This window comes from Antedon bifida, chromosome 1, assembly GCF_963402885.1.
Source record: "Antedon bifida chromosome 1, ecAntBifi1.1, whole genome shotgun sequence".
NCBI lineage: Eukaryota > Metazoa > Echinodermata > Crinoidea > Comatulida > Antedonidae > Antedon > Antedon bifida.
In genome coordinates, this window is record NC_136226.1 from 27,166,001 (window position 1) to 27,183,807 (window position 17,807).

Below are 17,807 nucleotides of genomic sequence, written 5' to 3' on the forward strand. Positions count from 1 at the left end.
TAAGTACATCAGCCTAACACTTTTTTATTAAATTATATATTCTATAATATCATTATGTCTAAATGTATCCTTGATGTTATGCTTGAAGACATTTTACAAAATACGTAAGTTCGGGTAGGGATAAATGTACTTCTCTCTCTCTTTCATAAAAGTAAGAGAGTAAGAGTTACTTTGCTCAAAATTGAAAATATTTTTTATTTGAACCATTAACAATTTCAGATGAATATTTGTTTCTGAAGAATTTATTTTTATGGTTTTACTATGTACTGACGAGTTGGCTCATTTACATAGAAAACAACCCGGGTCGCAGGATAGATTCGGGATATTTTATGTCAACGTTGGGATGCCCTCTCCAGATTAATACAAAATATCCTCCTTTCTCCATAGTACATTCGGATATTACAAGAAAAGGAAAAACCAAACAAACCAATAGGAGGCCTGGCAAATAAGGAAACGAATACAAAAATGCATTGATTTATATTTTCATACAGATTACTCACTACACTACAGGGGAAGGAAATTGAAAACTGAGCCATTGTGCTTGGATGAGTAGAAAATCACATGATGCTTCCGACTCTAGAAGATTGAAACTAAATATAGACAATAATAGTCTGAATCAAATGAACCATAAAATTGTTTTTTCTACTGAAAGTACTTTTGTCAATTCTAGATCAGTCGATGAAACCATGGACCTATAGAAACGAGAGTAGTTCTAAATATGGAGTGCTATTCATTGGTTTTACCTTCCTTGTTTAGTTCCTTAAATATGATACTTCCATACTGTAATCAACGAGTCTTGAATAAGTGTAAAACATTATATATGTTTAATTACTCAATGGCGGCTTGTTTTCTCTCTGAATAAGATACCTGGTAAGTATAGTTTTGAGATGCTATATTTTACATGATAAATATCATCATAATTTCAATTTTCATCATAAGAGGTAGGGATTTGTGGTCGCAAATCTAGACCAGATAAACCAGACCTGATTGAAGTATATATCACTGTTTTATAATTATAAATTAATAAACGTGATTAAAACCTTACACTTAAATTTGTAATCACAGGATAGAAAGAAAGTTTTAGTTTATAATTGTTAACAATACCACATTTACAGTATATAGCGCTCTTTTCATGAGTATTAGTGCTCAACGTAGCATTATTTTTATTTTTTACTCCCATAATGCAGCTAGTAATCGGCGCAAAGTTATGTCTTGATCTAACCGGGTACCCATTTTATACACCTAGGTGAAGAGAGCCAAATGTAAGTATTTTGCCTAAGAATACAAGCTATGAGAGTTTAATTCGAACCACAATCTAACGATCGGTAATCCAGCATCCAACACACGCCCTGAATTTCTTTTAGTTCCGTTGTAATTCCATTTTTCATGATAGACTTAGGCCTATACCAAGGAAGAGTTAAATTACATAATATAACTCTTCCCTGCTTATACTTAAGACAATCGCGAACGTCTATTACAATGTTTACAATATAATTTATAATGCTCTGCCTATAATAACATTGATTTCTGGTAGTTCTACTTCTTTGTTTTCTACTTAACCTAATATTTTATAACCATAGGACATTGCATTTTTAAGATTTAATTTTTAAGTAATTGTACCAGAATTTGACGATACGATGATATCCAAATTCATAGACAATGAGGAAGAAGATGACAGGTAGTAACAGGTATTAGCTATAATTGAACTGCAGCGTAACATGCGTGAGGAAATTAGCTGTATGTTAACATGGATGCTACAAACCGATTTCAGAACCAGTGAGTTATTATATTTCGTTTTCTGATAAATTTAAATTTATTTATTTATTTCACTGTAGCTATTATGTAAAACAAATATTCATTCCAGTAATTGCATTGTGTTTTTTTCTTAAGGTGCTATTTATAGATATAGAAACTCCTCAAAACTATTATTATTAAAAAATGACAGTTCAGAGTAGGAGGTTTTTTATCTAAATTTTTTGAAAATTTAAACAATGCTACACAGTGGAAAATCCAGAACTATTCAGACATTATGTATTAAAACTTACTAAAGAAACTCAATATTTTTTTACAGGGAACAGGAAAGATGGCTAGAGTAAGTAATAACTTAAATCAAGTCTTAATGCCTCACTAAAGAACAAATCCGATGTATTATTATGTTATTGCTCTGTTATAATATTATACAAAGAGAGTTCTACTTGTAAACGCTAACTCACTTATTGAGGATAATGATTTTTCTTCAACATATAATTTTATATATTAATTTTTTTTTTGGATCTAATCTTCTTTTGACAAATGCAAATGCTCTAAATTGTATTATGTGCAATAGTTTCGTTTTTGATTGATTTATCTGGTCGTATCATTATTTTGGAATATTTGTATTGGTTCTCTGAAGTGCCTCTAAGGTACATACAAGTGGTTTCACCTTGTGAGGTGCCTCTGTGCAAAATACAAAATAAGAAATGTATTAAAAAATCTTCTATAACAAAAGATTTTAAAATATTGTCTTCGTATTAGAAAAAAAATTAAAAAGGCAAATAAATAAGTATTTGATGAGTAAACTAATACGTAGGATACTAATCGTTTTTGTTTTAAAAGTAATATATCTACCATTATTTACATATATAAACATACTAATGAAACTACTTTTTTACAGAGAAAGAAGAAGATGGACAGAGTAAGTGTGAACTAATATTTAATAAGTGTAAAAAAATTCCAATCAAAATTTTCCAAAGCAAAATAAAAATACTCTGGTTTTCAATTAAAAAAATTATAATTTACTTTATTTTCCTTTTATACATTTAAAATAAAAACATTATTTGAAGAAAAATATTTTTGTTTTAAAGACCCATCGAATAAACAAATATCATAAAAAACATCTTTAAAAACATAAAGGAACTGTTAAAAAGAGCAAAAACAATTTCCAATTTGAAAACAATGCGAAATGAAAATGAACTGAATATTTTTTTTATGGAAAAGTAAAATTAATGCACAAATTATATTATTTTTTCATAAACAGTGCTGAATTTTGGTCAGTGATTGATGAGCTTTCAAGTGAAATTAAAGCGAATGATCTTCAGATCCTGAAGGTTGTCCTCTATGACATCATCAACAACAAAAAAGAATTAGAAGCAGCGACAGCTAATAGTTTGTTCAGATTATTACATTCAGAGGGTTACATTGAAAATACGTTTTATGTTAACTGTGATTTGTTATTTGAAGTATTTAAAGTGACAGGACTCCAAAGACTACATGACATATTATCCAAGAACTACCGTAGACAGAAACTGACAAACAAAATCACAGGCTACAGATGGATGCTCGTTAGACTTGGCAAATCATTAAATAATAATGAACATGTAAAATTACTTGCTAAGATTTGCAATATTGACAAAAACGATTTAGAAAATGCTTGGAATTTAATTAAAATATTGAGTCAAGAAAAGCTTAAAAACAGTATAGAATCATTGATGGAATTTGAAGCACTTTTGAAAGAGCACAAAGAACTGAATCACGTACTTAATATTGTAAGATCATGTTGTAAGTATGTCATATTGTATTAACCACAATCAGATTATATTATTATTTGAAATGTTTAAATACATTGTTTGTTTCCATGTATTGTGAACGTTGTTAAAATAAAATTACCTAACAGTCACGAAAGCAATGTAAATGTACATTGTTAGCATGTGTAGCTTGCTTCTACAAAAATACAATTAATTTATGTGCTTTCAGCATACACCTGTAATGTTAAAAATGTTTTATTCTTTGATTTTTTTAGTGCAACAAAAGAAACTGAATGATGGTATGTAAAAAAGTTAAATAATAGTATCAAATGTTTACATAAATCCTAGCAAGTTCTTTAGAATCTAGTAAAAATTTGAATTGTCAAACGATTTTGTTTGAGAGCAAGGGAAATAGTGCCTAACATGATTTGAATGCCTATACATTTTAAGGTGATTTTATTCTGTTATTTTTAGTTTATTTCTACCTTTCCATCACATTGTTGATTGTCCTTGTAATGTGTTTTTCCTTATTTTCAATTCATTCATGTTATTGGTGTAATTTATATAATAATAAAAATAAATCCAAAGGCAAATTACTGAAAAAATGACAATGCTGTTGGTATCAGTGCCTGGATCTCAATAGAGATACAAAAAAAAAGCGAAAAGCTAAATCAAAACGATAAGTAAAACAGCCAGAAAAGTTAGCAGAGCTTTCGGGCAACACTAGCCCTTCATCAGTGCAAGTAAAAAAAAAAGAAATTCTTTGTCAATTATTAACAACAAACTATTTAATTGTTTTACTTATACTTACTTTTTCTACTTATACGTTGATTGCATGTAGATTCTGCTCCACAATTATTTGCTGTTTACAGTAAACACCCTGCCTCCATGGGTAGGCCTATATCTCAACATTTGAAATAGCACAAATCTAATTCTTAATATAGTACTATTTGTTATGTGTATTTGTATTATGTACGTCTCTTAAATATACTATAGTTCCTCTTGAGGTGTTGGCAAGAGGTCAGGAGGCTAAGAATGCATTTCTTGATGCCATACAAGAAGGCAGCAAACCTATATACAAAACACGTCTAATGCTTGTAGGACAAGAGCGTGCTGGAAAAACGAGTCTAACCAAAGCACTTATTGGTCACCCGTAAGTAGGCCAATTCCTTTGTGTGTTTTTTTTTTTTATTTCTGGTACAATTTTGTTTGCTTTAAATAAATTGTCTTTTTTTTAACTTATGTGTATCTTTTATTTCCATACATAAGTTCTTTATCTCTTTACTTATCGTTTTCTTTAAAAACATTTTCATTTCAGTACACTTTGCATATTTCTCTATTAACAATATTTGTTTTTATCATCAGCTTATTTTTTGTTTGTATCTTTTCCTATATAATTTCTACTAGTACTGCTTTCCTCTTTTTATAATAAAATCATTTTTCAACAGAGTTGAAAACAAATGAATAGTCTTGCCTGAATTGTGTCAATTTGTGTCATAAAATGTGATAATATCTACTGTAGTATTTTATTTATTTAGGTTCGATGCTAATGAGGAAGTCACTGATGGAATTGAATTGTCATGCACAATTAATGTTAAGCATACTACTAACTGGACACAAAATCAAAATAAAGGTATGGTACATTTTTATTGAGAAACATAATATTTTCAATAAAAATTAATAAAGATACAAATAAAACTTGAAATGGATTGGTTATTAATAAATAGGAAATTATCGTACTGTATTCTTTAACCAAATAGGCATTCACAGACCGTAAGATAAAAGCAAATATTTACCTTTACATCACTTTTACTATTCACAGAAACGAATAAAGCAAGGCAAGAATATAGAAGAACTTTAGCAGAAAAAATTGTAAATGGTATTTTGCAGAATAAAGAAGAAAAACAAACTGAGGTTATAACAATGCTTATCAGAATTTCTATGTTTTTTCTTAAAACAAATGACAATAAATGATACTTGACTTGACTTGACTTGATTACCACAACCTAAAACAAATTACTTGTATCATGTTATTTGTATCCTTAAGCTAATTATTATCAATGTTTACCAATTATATACTAAAGTTAAGATTGAAGAAACAAGAAAATGGAGAAGTTTGCAGTGTTGCTGAGACAGAGGAAACAAATTTACCAACTGATTCAAATTCCACATGCAATGGTAGGACTTTTGTTAAGCATTCCATCAAAAAACCAATAATAACAAATATACAGGGATTTGTTTTTACATTTTTGATCAGGCCTCACACACACGCACACCCACCACACTTAAATTTAAACAAATTTACCATTACTGTAATTTTAACATTAACACTGTCTTATCTTATTTTACTTAATATTAATAATATACCATGTTCCTATAGGTACTTAATATTAAAGATATACTATGTGTAATTATTACTCTACCATGTTCCTTTACATTTTGGCTGGTAAACAAACTGTAACAATTCTACATATCGTCGTCATGTTATATATTATTTCTCTTTTTTTTTCTTGTTGATATGGAATAAAGGTGGAACATGGAGAGAAAGAAGTGCTATAAAAACATTGGCAATAGAGGAAGAGAAAAAAGAAATTTTTCAGGTTTGGAATACAAATCTAATTATCTAATATAATCTAATTAAATATAATCTAATACTGTATGATTGATAAAAAAAATAAAGCTTTACAAGCAAGTGTTTTTACATATAGAATGTAAATACCTTAATTTGTAATCACAAAAACACAATATTATTATTGTAAATTCCAAGACAAATAGAGCATACATTGGTTTTATTCAGTTTGTGTGACCTCCACTGACTTTTCCCGTAAAAACAAACCATTATCATAAAACCATTAACGTAAAAAGACACTTTTGTTAAGCTTTCCATGTGGCAACATATTATCTTTCATTTTAAAGTTAAAACAGAATTATTGACTTTGTTTTCTTTGCCTTTTTTATCTTATCTCATTACGTCATATTTGTTTAATTTGTTGATTTGTATTATATTTTGTAAAATGTATCTTTTGCCTGAATAAATAATAATAATAACATGTATTCTATTCTGAATTGATTATATAGGATTCAAAGGAAATAGGAAGAAAGACACAGGAATATGAAAAATTTGGTAAAGGTGTTTAAGAAATTATTAATCTCTTTGACATGCTTACATGCTAATTAGCTTGCACATGTTTGAAAAATGAATAATAATGGCATGGATAGTAAAAAAATGTGAAAACGTTTTGGAAACACTTTTAAATGTACACATTTATAATCAATTAATGATAATGTATAGCTTGTGTGAAAAGTTTGAATACGATTTATAATAGTACAATCATATTGCTGAACCAACATTGTATTGAATTCTAAATAAATATTTGCCTCCTGAAGAAAATAGACGAACTCTTTTTCTGTCAAACTCAGACACCTGGTTGAAATAATCCATTTTATATATATTTTTGGGGTTTTTTTTGTTCTTGGATAGGCCTAACAGAAGATACTCAAGAAGAGGTATTTAAACTTGTTAAAAACATTCTTGAAGAAAAGAAAAGGAATGGAGAAAAAAAATTGTTTGAAGAAATTAAAGAAGTACATCAGACAATTGATGATCTGACTTTCAGCATCTGGGATTTTGCTGGACAAGATCTTTATTACATTACTCATCAGGTAGTCACTGGCATTTAAACATTTAAGATTGTTGCTTCAACATCATTTGTAACTTTTTTATTGATCAAAAAGAGACGTTTTCATGTGATTATATTTTTTTCTTGAATACTGTAGATGTTTCTGGTATCTCGTGCTATTTACATCATCTGTTTCAACCTCTGTCATGACCTAAATGCACCATCTAGAGTACAAGTATTTCATAGAGATAATGGCAAGGTAATAGTATTTGTTCGATTTGATAAGTGGTTATCTAGAGTTTATAGACATTGTATAATATAATATAAAGCTTTTTCAATCTCTAAAGAATTTTCTTCTAAAAAACTAGAATGTTATGATATTGAATCTGTGTTGTATCTTTCTTGAAAATAATTGATCCATGCAATTTTCTATACGTTATTTTTTAGCAAAAATGATTACGTTCATGTTTAATTCATTAATTAATTTATATAATAAGTAATTTTCAGATTACAGATGCTGACCATTACATGACCAACTTAGATCGTGTGGTTTTTTGGTCACAATCAATCTACTCGCATACCACTGAAAATTCTGTGTCAAACCAGAAACAGTTTTCACCACCTATATTTATTGTTGGAACTCACAGAGAAAGTCTGCCAGGCAATGATGAAGAAAGACAAGCTCTTGTGAGTATGATACTAACACTGTATACAGCCAAAAAAAGAATTCAAATTGTGTAAATGCTGTACTGTTAAATACTGTAATAAGTTGCAATTTATACATTATAATAATACTTGATTTTAAATATAAAACCAAATATTTATAACAACAAAAAACATGCATTTTTATATCTTTGTAGACAGAAGAAAAGTTTTTACTGATAAAGAAGGCATTTAAGGAAAAACCATATGAAGATCATGTTGTGGTAAAGTATTATGCCATTGATAATAGCGTCAGATCACCATTGTTGGATAAATCCATTGTTGAGCTTAGAAATCATATAACAGATGTAGCTAAGAATGAACCATATATGGGAGAGTAGATGCCATTGAAGTGGTTGAATTTCTTGCATGAAATTGAACAATTACGTGCACAGAATGAACACTCAATTAATTTCAAGCAGGCAAGTAATACGATGTATTTTTTTTTAATTTCATGGTTGGTTGTTTATATAATTATCTAGTTTTAATCGGAAATGTTTATTTACTTTCCTTTTCAATCATATTTATGACAAGCAAATGTTTTTTTTATCTATTCAATTTGAAATACCAGGTAACCAAAATCTCATTCAAGTGTCATATCAACACAAATATTCAATTATTTGCTATGTTACATTTTCATCACGACCTTGGTAACATCGTTTACTACGGGGAAAGAGACACACCAGATAGCGCCCTCAATGACATCATCATTATAATACCGCAGTGGTTAATTTACATATTCAGGCTAGTTATCACAGTGAAGAATCCTTCAGATCAAGTATGAGTTTTATTTATTTTTTTATTTTAGTTTTATTCGACAGGTTTATTTTATTTACTTTTATTACTTTAAAACCATAGTAATGAAGATAATTAATAATAATTTGAAACTGGGTAAGTCAACGATATGATTTTATTTCCAGATGTTGAACAATTTAATAGTGAAAAGGACTGCTGGCACATACTAAACTAGTTGATGTCATACTTGTTTATGTTGTTTTTATAGTGGGCAGAGTTTAGAAGCTCTTGGAAAAAACTTGATGAAGAAGGTCTCCTGGAGGAGAGACTACTTAGACGTATGTGGCAAAAATTTCTTGAGAAATTTGAAGCATTGTTACAGCTAATGCAGAAATTTGACTTGTTATGTGTCAAGACTCGTTCTACTCTGTACAAACAGGTTTTTATCTTTTCGTTACTTAATCAAGTTGCTTTGTTGGTTGTTGTTGTCATCTTATAACTGTTATATACTCTTAAACCTTAATTAAATCTTATAACAAACATTTATTTCAACTTCTTTTCAAAAGACAACAGGTACTAAAAGTGATCGTCTCTTTTATGTGCCATCACTTCTGAAGAAGAATGAAGGTGATGAGATGGTATCACTTGACAAACTGGCAAAGTCAAAGAATACTGCGGTATTCTACGTTGACTTTGATGGTTTCCTACCTGAAGGACTGTACTATCGACTCGTAGTAAGAATCGTGCATTGGTCACAACAGAGGAAGCTTGATGAGGGATATGATCCTAGACTCTTTTACCAGCAGGTAAAAGTGTACATTGATCAGAATCACGATGCAATTATCAGGATCCTGCCTGAAAAAAGATCTTGTATCCAGGTAGGCTAGGAGTGTTTGGTCATTTTTCATTGTTCTTTATTCTTGTGATTAAAAAATTAAAATGCATTAAAAAAAAGAGTGTATTGGTATTTTAAACCAGTTAAATTTCTATTCGATACAAAACATTTTGTATTAGAATATAAACCCATGCATTAAAAAAGTAATTTAATTGATGTACATGGTTATTTGCTAAAATAGCTTCTGCAAATTAAAAACAAAGACTAGCTCAATTTAAAAATGAGCCAAGCTCCAATAATTGATTTTATTTATATTATATAGGTGGTAATCTACAGACTTAAAATTGGCGGTAAACAGCTTAAACCATCTCCAAGTGTGTGCAAAGAGGCAAGTACCTAGTTGAATTTTTGTTTATATATTTACTAATAGTCTTCTTGAGTTGTCACACAGTGTTGAATTGTTCAAAAGAGATTATAAATTTAAAATGTATCATAAGGGCCAATTTGAGACATTTTGCTGTGTGATGGTTGAAAATATCAGTTTGAAATTAAATCAAAAAAATCTTTTTACCTTATATTGCAGTTACTACAGCTTATTAAAGAAAACCTACTGGACATTGGCCACAAATGGATGAAACGGGTTGATTTTAACGTCTGCGTCCTGTGCAACGTCTGTCCTGAGGAGAACCTTCACTTGCACAAACTTAAAGAGTGTTTAGTTTCAACGCCTCGGTGTGGACTAGATGATGGCATGGACACTTGCAAAGTCAGGCGTTTGTTTGGAAAGGACAATAGAAATCAAGGTACTACAATAGCAATGATAAAGTATCATCTGAAATAGAGGTAACAACGTGTCGGGAACCTTCAATGACGTCATGTGACAAACTCTTTCTTCTTTCTCTGGACATAATAAGCCAATTGCTACAGTTAAAATGTGCCCTTGTCTGAGTCAGCCAATTCTTCATGTAGCCTATAACGTATCTACATTTCTTATTAATGCTGTCATGTGAAGATGTACAGTACTGAGCATTTTAAAACATCTAAATCCTACAACCTTTTCCACTTTAACCAATAATAACCGTCAAAAACAAGTGAAACAAGAAGCTTAGAAAACATTTGTATACTATTATCAACCATTTGTATTATTTCAGCCTTTCAAGACACTGCTGTTCAAGGAAACTCTAATGTACCTTGGTTTCTGCGACCTCTTATTGGAGTCTATAAAGACATTCCTTCCCCGATCCTGCCATTTCATATCATGACAGAGGTCTGCGTTCTTCTGGACCCTCCACAACCACGTGCTAATGACTGGCGTAGTGTAGCTTGTAAGGTTGGCTATGATTGTTACATTAGCTACATTATGAACATGATGAAAAGTCCTACTATGTGTGTAATGCATGGATGGTCTGAGAAGGGGTTGTCGATGGACGATTTTAAGGACTGTATGACTGAAATAAATCGGCATGACGTTGTAGGTTTAATTGAGGAACATCTTAAGCTATAAAGAGGAATTAACAAAGTAGAATGATGAACAAACCATAACAATCAATTTAGTACTGTATGTGTCTTGCACTTTGAATTCTAAAATAAATTATAAAATCAACTATTTTGAAAGTCATCCTTTTTTTATACAGAGGCTTAAATTGAGAGACCTAGTAATCCAAATATTGAATATCGAATGATAAATATTATTATAATACAAATCATAACTTTGATTATGATATATCTTTCAAAAAAAATTTTGATAATACTGATAGTTTGTTTTTAATGCAAAGAGGATTTCTGAGCCAACGTCATATAATTACTAATAATAAAACGGTCAACTCGAATCAATATTGTTTTTAGTATGCTTTAAATTTCTATATTTTCAGTTTCAAAGAAGCAAATAATACAAATAGCAATCACAATTGGTTTTTTTTAAAGGATAATATCACCCATGGCTATTTGTAAGTAGTTTATAACTAGTTTTTCTAATTATTATGTTCTAATTTTTTGTTTTAGTTTGTTCAATAGCTGCTATTAGGCCTAAATTAATTGCATTTTCCTCAAAAATGTTACATGTGGATTTCGTACTTTAGGATCTCTGTTTTCTTTTTATTATTGTACAAGAAACAAGGGGATATGGAAGCCTACATAATATTTAATCCTAATTACCACACGTGTAGTAAATAATACTTCATAATCATAGTTTTCAAAAAAGGTTTTATATGTTCACGTTTGAACAATGCACTTTTTACAGTTTGTGTAATTATTTGTTAATATTTGTACAGTAGTTAAGTTGCACTAATGGTTTAAATTTCATATTACATATACTTGATAGCCATGCAGTTTTCAAATCAATTTAAAATCATTTTATTTTTATTCATAAACAATTATAAGAATGAATATTAAGATGAACAAACCATTCATTGCATTCTAATCCTGTTATGATTCCTTTCTTAGTACAACCTTAGCATTTCTTAACACTGAGTTTAACTGAGTTTGTTTTGCAAATATGTTTCCTTAATAATCATTAATTGTCTTATAATATTTATACTACTAATCCAATGTTTAAAACCCAATAAACATTCAGTAAATAGAGGTGATTTGTTACATTTGTTGTATTATTACAAATGTTTGATGTGTTTTTTTAATATAACATGAATGTTTATGTTAGCCATTTGTTCCAATACGTGACTTGGGTGGTGAATGAGTGTGACTGAGTTCTAGACTGTGTTTCGACTTAATATTACTAAAAGAAAGAACAATTTAACTTTTAACGTGATTAGCATTAACATGTTATGATAAATGTGAACTTAAGAATCATAATTCTGATATGCATCTAATGGACACAGTTCATGATAAAAATCTGTATCATGAACTGTGTCCATTTAGATGCATGCCAGATAGATCTACTAATTACGATTCAACCTTTTTTTATATAATCTCAAAAACAGATGTTAAATATACACATGCCTCCAGAACAAATATAATACTAATTGTGATACAACCGTTTGCCTCTAGAACAACTATAAAACTAACCACGAACATTAAAAGTTGTTTACATATTAGGCTTTAGTCTTGGGAAACAGAATAAATTAAAAGTCAACAATATAAAAAAAATGCATTTAAACGACAATAAAGGTAAAAACATAAAATACCTATACAATACAATACATTATATCATGAGTTACTCTCATCTTGCGTCAGGGAAGATACAGAATTTATTCCATAATAGGCTCGGTTATCTCCGCCCCTCCCACTCCCTACTTTTAGTGGATCTATTTAAGCTGATGGTCGTCGATACCAAAGAGAACCCGTTCCCGTTTTTATTTATTTTATTTTTATTTAAAAGGCTTCCAATCAGTTTTGATATATGTAATACTGAGGCAGGCCCCTCTTTATTTCCATGTGTACACATTGTTTTGACAATGAAATTAATCTATATTTGTTTAAATGAGCGGGTAGACGAGGATTATTACAATTTTTTGTCACCAAACGTTAGAGGGATACACTTACTTAGCGAGGAATGTTTGTTACTGCGTAAAGGTTTGCTCATTTGCATGTAAACAATACGATAGTCAGATTCATGATATTTCAGCGAGGCTGATCCTAGATAAAACATTTCATTTCCTCTACAGTAAGTATAAATACATCGTTTATATGCTTACATTCTTAAATCAGTGTATACATGAAAAGAAACAAAAAACAAGGTACAAGAAAGTATATGAATAGACCTAGGCCTATACGTTTTGTATACGACATAAGCTTAGGCCCTACAGTACATTTGATTTCCATTTCATACAATTACTCTATAAACTTACTAAAGGAAAATATCGAAAATCAGCCATTTTTGCGGGCAAAACACAACATAATGCCACCGACTCGAATAAAGTTTACAATGAACAATTGTATGAACGAAATGAACCAAAACGGTTGTTTTATCATTTGTCGATGCTATATCAATCGATGCAATAAGGGAACTACTACTGCATTCATTGGTTTTGTCTTGTTACTTCTCTCATACGCTCTCTGATTAACTCAGTCTACTCATAGAGTTTTGATAAAGGTAGATACATTGTACAATTTGATGACTTAAGCCTGGTTTATTTATGTTGTTGCATGTCAGCCAATTGTCTTCTCATGGATTAACGTGTTTCTTGTACATAGATTTACTGCCTTCTGAGTGATCAACAAATACATAATGGTGTTTTCCTATTGAATAAGATTCCCTGGTAAGTAGATTAGTATTATCATACCAAAGTATAATCAATTATTATTATATAAATTATTATTATTACTTTGTTTATTTTATTTCAAATTGTACAAATATGTTGTATTAACTGTGATCATGATTATTACTAAAAGCAAAAAATGACAAGAATGAATGTCAAGAAATCATTTCCATACAATCACGCACTAAGAGAAGAATAGCAAAAGTCAGACATTTTATACTCTGACTCGAGACGATTGAAACGATCATGTGGATAATATGCTTAAAAATAAACCACCGTGGTAGTACGTAATTGTCAATGCTAGATCAACCATATCATTGAATACAATATATCAATAATCAACTTAGTCTAGTTCGTTTTTTCGTGCATACTTCAAGTGAAATACACGCATCAAGTTTAACAAAACTAGATTGGATTTGATTGATTTGAAATAGTAAAAGTAAATATTATGTTGGACATACATGTCACTGTTACAACTTATAATGTAGAAAACGTCAGCTAATGTCGAAACAACCGTTAATGTAGAAACATCAACAGCTAATGTTCTGTAGTAAGCGGTGTTCTACATAAACGGTTATTTGAAAATGGCGTTTTCTACATTGTAACAGTCACCATATAACATTCTGAGAAGCCTATAAAATTCGTACGTACTATTTAGTACAAACGACTAAAGTACACCAGTTGCAATTCTAATTATGTTAAATATATATATTTCCTTTCTTAGTATGACCTTAAAATTTCTTGACATTTCTTAATTATTTGACATTTAATAAACGTTAATTATTATAACATATTTTTGTTACTAATCCACTTGTATTATAATTCTAACCCAATAAAGATCCATTCAATATATTCACCGTTTTGACTTTGGTTTACATTTGTTGTATTCTAATACTTTATATGTTTTTAGCATAACATGAATGCTTATTTTATCATTGTCGTTATATCTACCAGAAGTCATTTTACAAAATAAATGTTTACAATGGTTGTGGTGGCACTGATTAAACATCTCTATGCCTACAAGCAATATTAGGAAATAAATGTATTTTAATCACATTTTGTGTAAAAATAAGAAAAGATTATCTTAATAATGCAAATAGATAAAGGTATACTTGACGTGTTTACAACAAGTTGGGATAGGTGCTCGTGATCATTCACAAAAAGGCACCCCGATTATATTATGTTGGTACGACCATATCATAGAACGACAAGCCATACATACCGCGTTGGTCTCCCATATGGTTAAAACCCCCTTAAGCCTGCTATCGTCGATCGTTTGAAAACGATCAAGTTGAAATGATAACGATAGCGAGTACCTTTTCCTGTAAATCATTTCAATGTTTACGTAGAAGATCGCCGATTATTGTTAACGATAGCGTCGACTGACGTCGACAGGAAAACAGGCTTTAGAACGCAATCGTTCTAAAATTGTACCGTCGGCCTAGCCGTCCTCAACCCTAACGACATAATCTTTATCCTACATTTTGTTAATCTATGTTAAGAAGGAGACGGCAAACTCTTGTTCTGTACTATCTCTTTATTAAAGACAACCCGTAGGTTTTTATTGCCAACAGAAATATGGTTTTTAAGTGATTGATTTGTTGTTCCAATTGTGACTCAGTAACTTCATATGAACAGTATCTGAATAGAATAGACTTTGCTACATATCTTGTTTCTATTGTCTTTCAATATTCGATCTACCGTAGCGTTAAAAAACACAGGTTCATCACTGATTATTTCGCGATTACATACATAACTGTTTATATTCCAGGGCAATCTAGGGATACACCATAAAGAAGTCTCTTCATGAATTTTATTATTCTTTGGCGACATTTTTGCTTTGAGTATGGAAACCAGGTAAGTAGTTTTATTTTTGAGATATTTAGATGGTACATAACATGTAGCCTAATATTCTATCTCTAGTACAAAACACAAGTTTACTATGAATAGTACCTGTTCATTATATAATAAGCTTAAATCTATTTATCTTTGAAAGCATAATTTCTGCAATGATGCTGCACTTTTAACAGTTTTGTTATTGGTTGCTATTGTGTGCAATAGTTTTTTTTTTATTTTACAGTTGCACAATGTTTTAAACATACTTTGTCGTACGTATAACACATGCTATCAACTTTAAACACGAAAAAGCAGGTTTGTCTTTAAATACCTAAAACGTTTTAAAAGTCTAAATTAAATATTTGCCGTTTAGTAGCATTACGTATGTAAAATAGTAACACCAGATATTGATTGGTTGTGCTATAATTATTATAAAATACTTATATGTTGAATCATATTATATTATATACACAGGGTTTCTAATAAACATTTTTCTAGTGTGTCTGCTTGTAATTTATAAATAAATGCGGCCAGATAAAAAGCATGTAGCCTGTCGGAAACTCATGGCTTTTAAGGATATTAACTGTGTTTTCCCTTTTATCTGTACCGTAGCTCTTTCGTGAGCCGTATGAAGTGGAACCATGGCATCTAATTTTGAAAACCCGGAAGAAAGGTAATACTATTTGTATCTTATAATAATAGTAGAAATAAATAATAAGTATGCACAAGCTGTATCTCAATTATTGCTTCAAAATGTCATTTTTCCACTATAATGAATCAAAAGTAAAATTACTATACATGTAGTAGCCTAGGTGACAACAAATAATTAAAACAAATTTAACAAACAGTAGCCCTTCTATTCAATAAAGGAACGGCTTACTACTGAATACCAATTTTACAAGTAGCTATTCTGAACATAATTGTATTAATTTACTTCATTAATTATATGTATGACGTACAATACGCTACTGTAATACATATTTATTTCAATACTATTTATTAGGATGGTCCTTCCAGCCGAAACATTTTAAGCATATTACTACTATTGCACATTTTCAAACGTTCATTATAATAGTAAATGACTAGATTTATCTTTATGACATGACTAGTGTTATTATTTATTGCAAGGTCTGATATTTTGTTTAACTAACAGAAAACAATTTATATACAAATAAATAGCATCAAACATTATGATGAATTCTACCGACATTTAGAGACAATTAACTGATTTTCAATAAATAATAGAGCAAGAAAATGTAAACAATTAATACAGCACTATTCATAACATTATTTATGTAAACATAATGAAACTTATATATTCTTTTTTTACAGTGACACAGCCGAATATTTGTAAGTATAAACTTAAATCAGTAAAATTAATAATAAAATCATAATGTGTCAGTATCATGTACTATTAGTATGGTACTGTAAAGTAGTAAAGTACAATGAAATATAAGATGATGAATAAACTTGCATGTTATGACCAAGACAAAGCATCCAAAATCAAAATACATTTAAATCTTAATCCCTCACTATTACGTCTATGTCACACTTTGCTTAACTCATCCCTTGTATATATAATATTTCTTTTAAACGATTTAAATTTTGTTTAAATTAAAATTACTTGACACACATTTTGTAGACACACTGTTTATAGGTCAGGAAATGTCTATTGAATTATATGTACTGCGTTAATTTAGATTGTGATATTTATATAAAAAAAATATTTTTAATAATTAAGACTCATTTAGTGACAAGTTTCTCTTTCGGATGTACTTTCCATGTGCTATTCTATTTGACTACATCAATCACCGTGTTTGTATTTACTCGTTCCGTGTGAACGACAGGTATTAGTCCTACATTGTCCTGTGGTTCATATATCCTTTAAAAATTGTGAAATTTATCATTTAACAATTGAAAGTAAATACAAGTAGTAGACCTGTAATGAAATATAAATTTATGAATGGATTTGTATTATTATTATTATAGTCAGCACGAAGAAAAACAAAATTCCATGTACTTTCAAATAATTGTAATAATTGTAAAATAAGTTCATGGATTATTATTTTAACAAACAAAACATACTATTAAATGTTACTGTCTGTACTATTTTAGAAAATTCTCCAAATTGTGAATTAATTTAATATAAAAAGGCTAAATAGAACCGTGAACGATGGGCATCAGCCATATTCTGCAAATTTTCCTTATAAATCGATCGTTAACCCGTTTCTTGGAATATAGCATCTCCTTCATTTAATGATAACTGTGTGCATATCATTATTGTTAAACATTCGTAACAGCTTCCATAATTTCGAATCGACTTGAATTATTTTGTTCATGCAAGACAAAAGCCGTTCAAAAC

At 29.7% G+C, this 17,807-nt stretch overlaps 2 protein-coding genes and 1 long non-coding RNA gene across 3 annotated transcripts; all 3 read left to right on the top strand.

Moving 5' to 3' along the window:
- The first annotated feature begins 1,563 nt into the window (after positions 1–1,563).
- On the top strand, positions 1,564–8,172 carry LOC144835719 (uncharacterized). Its single transcript, XM_078690794.1, has 15 exons — positions 1,564–1,776; positions 2,072–2,092; positions 2,654–2,674; positions 3,017–3,537; positions 3,779–3,802; positions 4,500–4,656; positions 5,042–5,136; positions 5,326–5,417; positions 5,588–5,681; positions 6,033–6,103; positions 6,582–6,627; positions 6,985–7,166; positions 7,281–7,382; positions 7,631–7,810; positions 7,984–8,172. The coding sequence occupies exons 1-15, from the start codon at positions 1,748–1,750 to the stop codon at positions 8,164–8,166; spliced, it is 1,818 nt and encodes a 605-aa protein (XP_078546920.1). The 5' UTR covers positions 1,564–1,747; the 3' UTR covers positions 8,167–8,172.
- A 9-nt stretch (positions 8,173–8,181) lies between these two features.
- LOC144835725 (uncharacterized) lies at positions 8,182–11,325 on the top strand. The gene is made up of 6 exons (XM_078690807.1): positions 8,182–8,603; positions 8,829–8,999; positions 9,127–9,438; positions 9,718–9,783; positions 9,979–10,198; positions 10,547–11,325. The coding sequence occupies exons 1-6, from the start codon at positions 8,280–8,282 to the stop codon at positions 10,897–10,899; spliced, it is 1,446 nt and encodes a 481-aa protein (XP_078546933.1). The 5' UTR covers positions 8,182–8,279; the 3' UTR covers positions 10,900–11,325.
- Positions 11,326–15,387: 4,062 nt separating this feature from the next.
- Positions 15,388–16,118, top strand: LOC144848824 (uncharacterized). Its single transcript, XR_013613933.1, has 3 exons — positions 15,388–15,466; positions 15,690–15,760; positions 16,058–16,118. It is a non-coding gene; the product is annotated as an uncharacterized LOC144848824 (long non-coding RNA).
- The last annotated feature ends 1,689 nt before the right edge of the window (positions 16,119–17,807 follow it).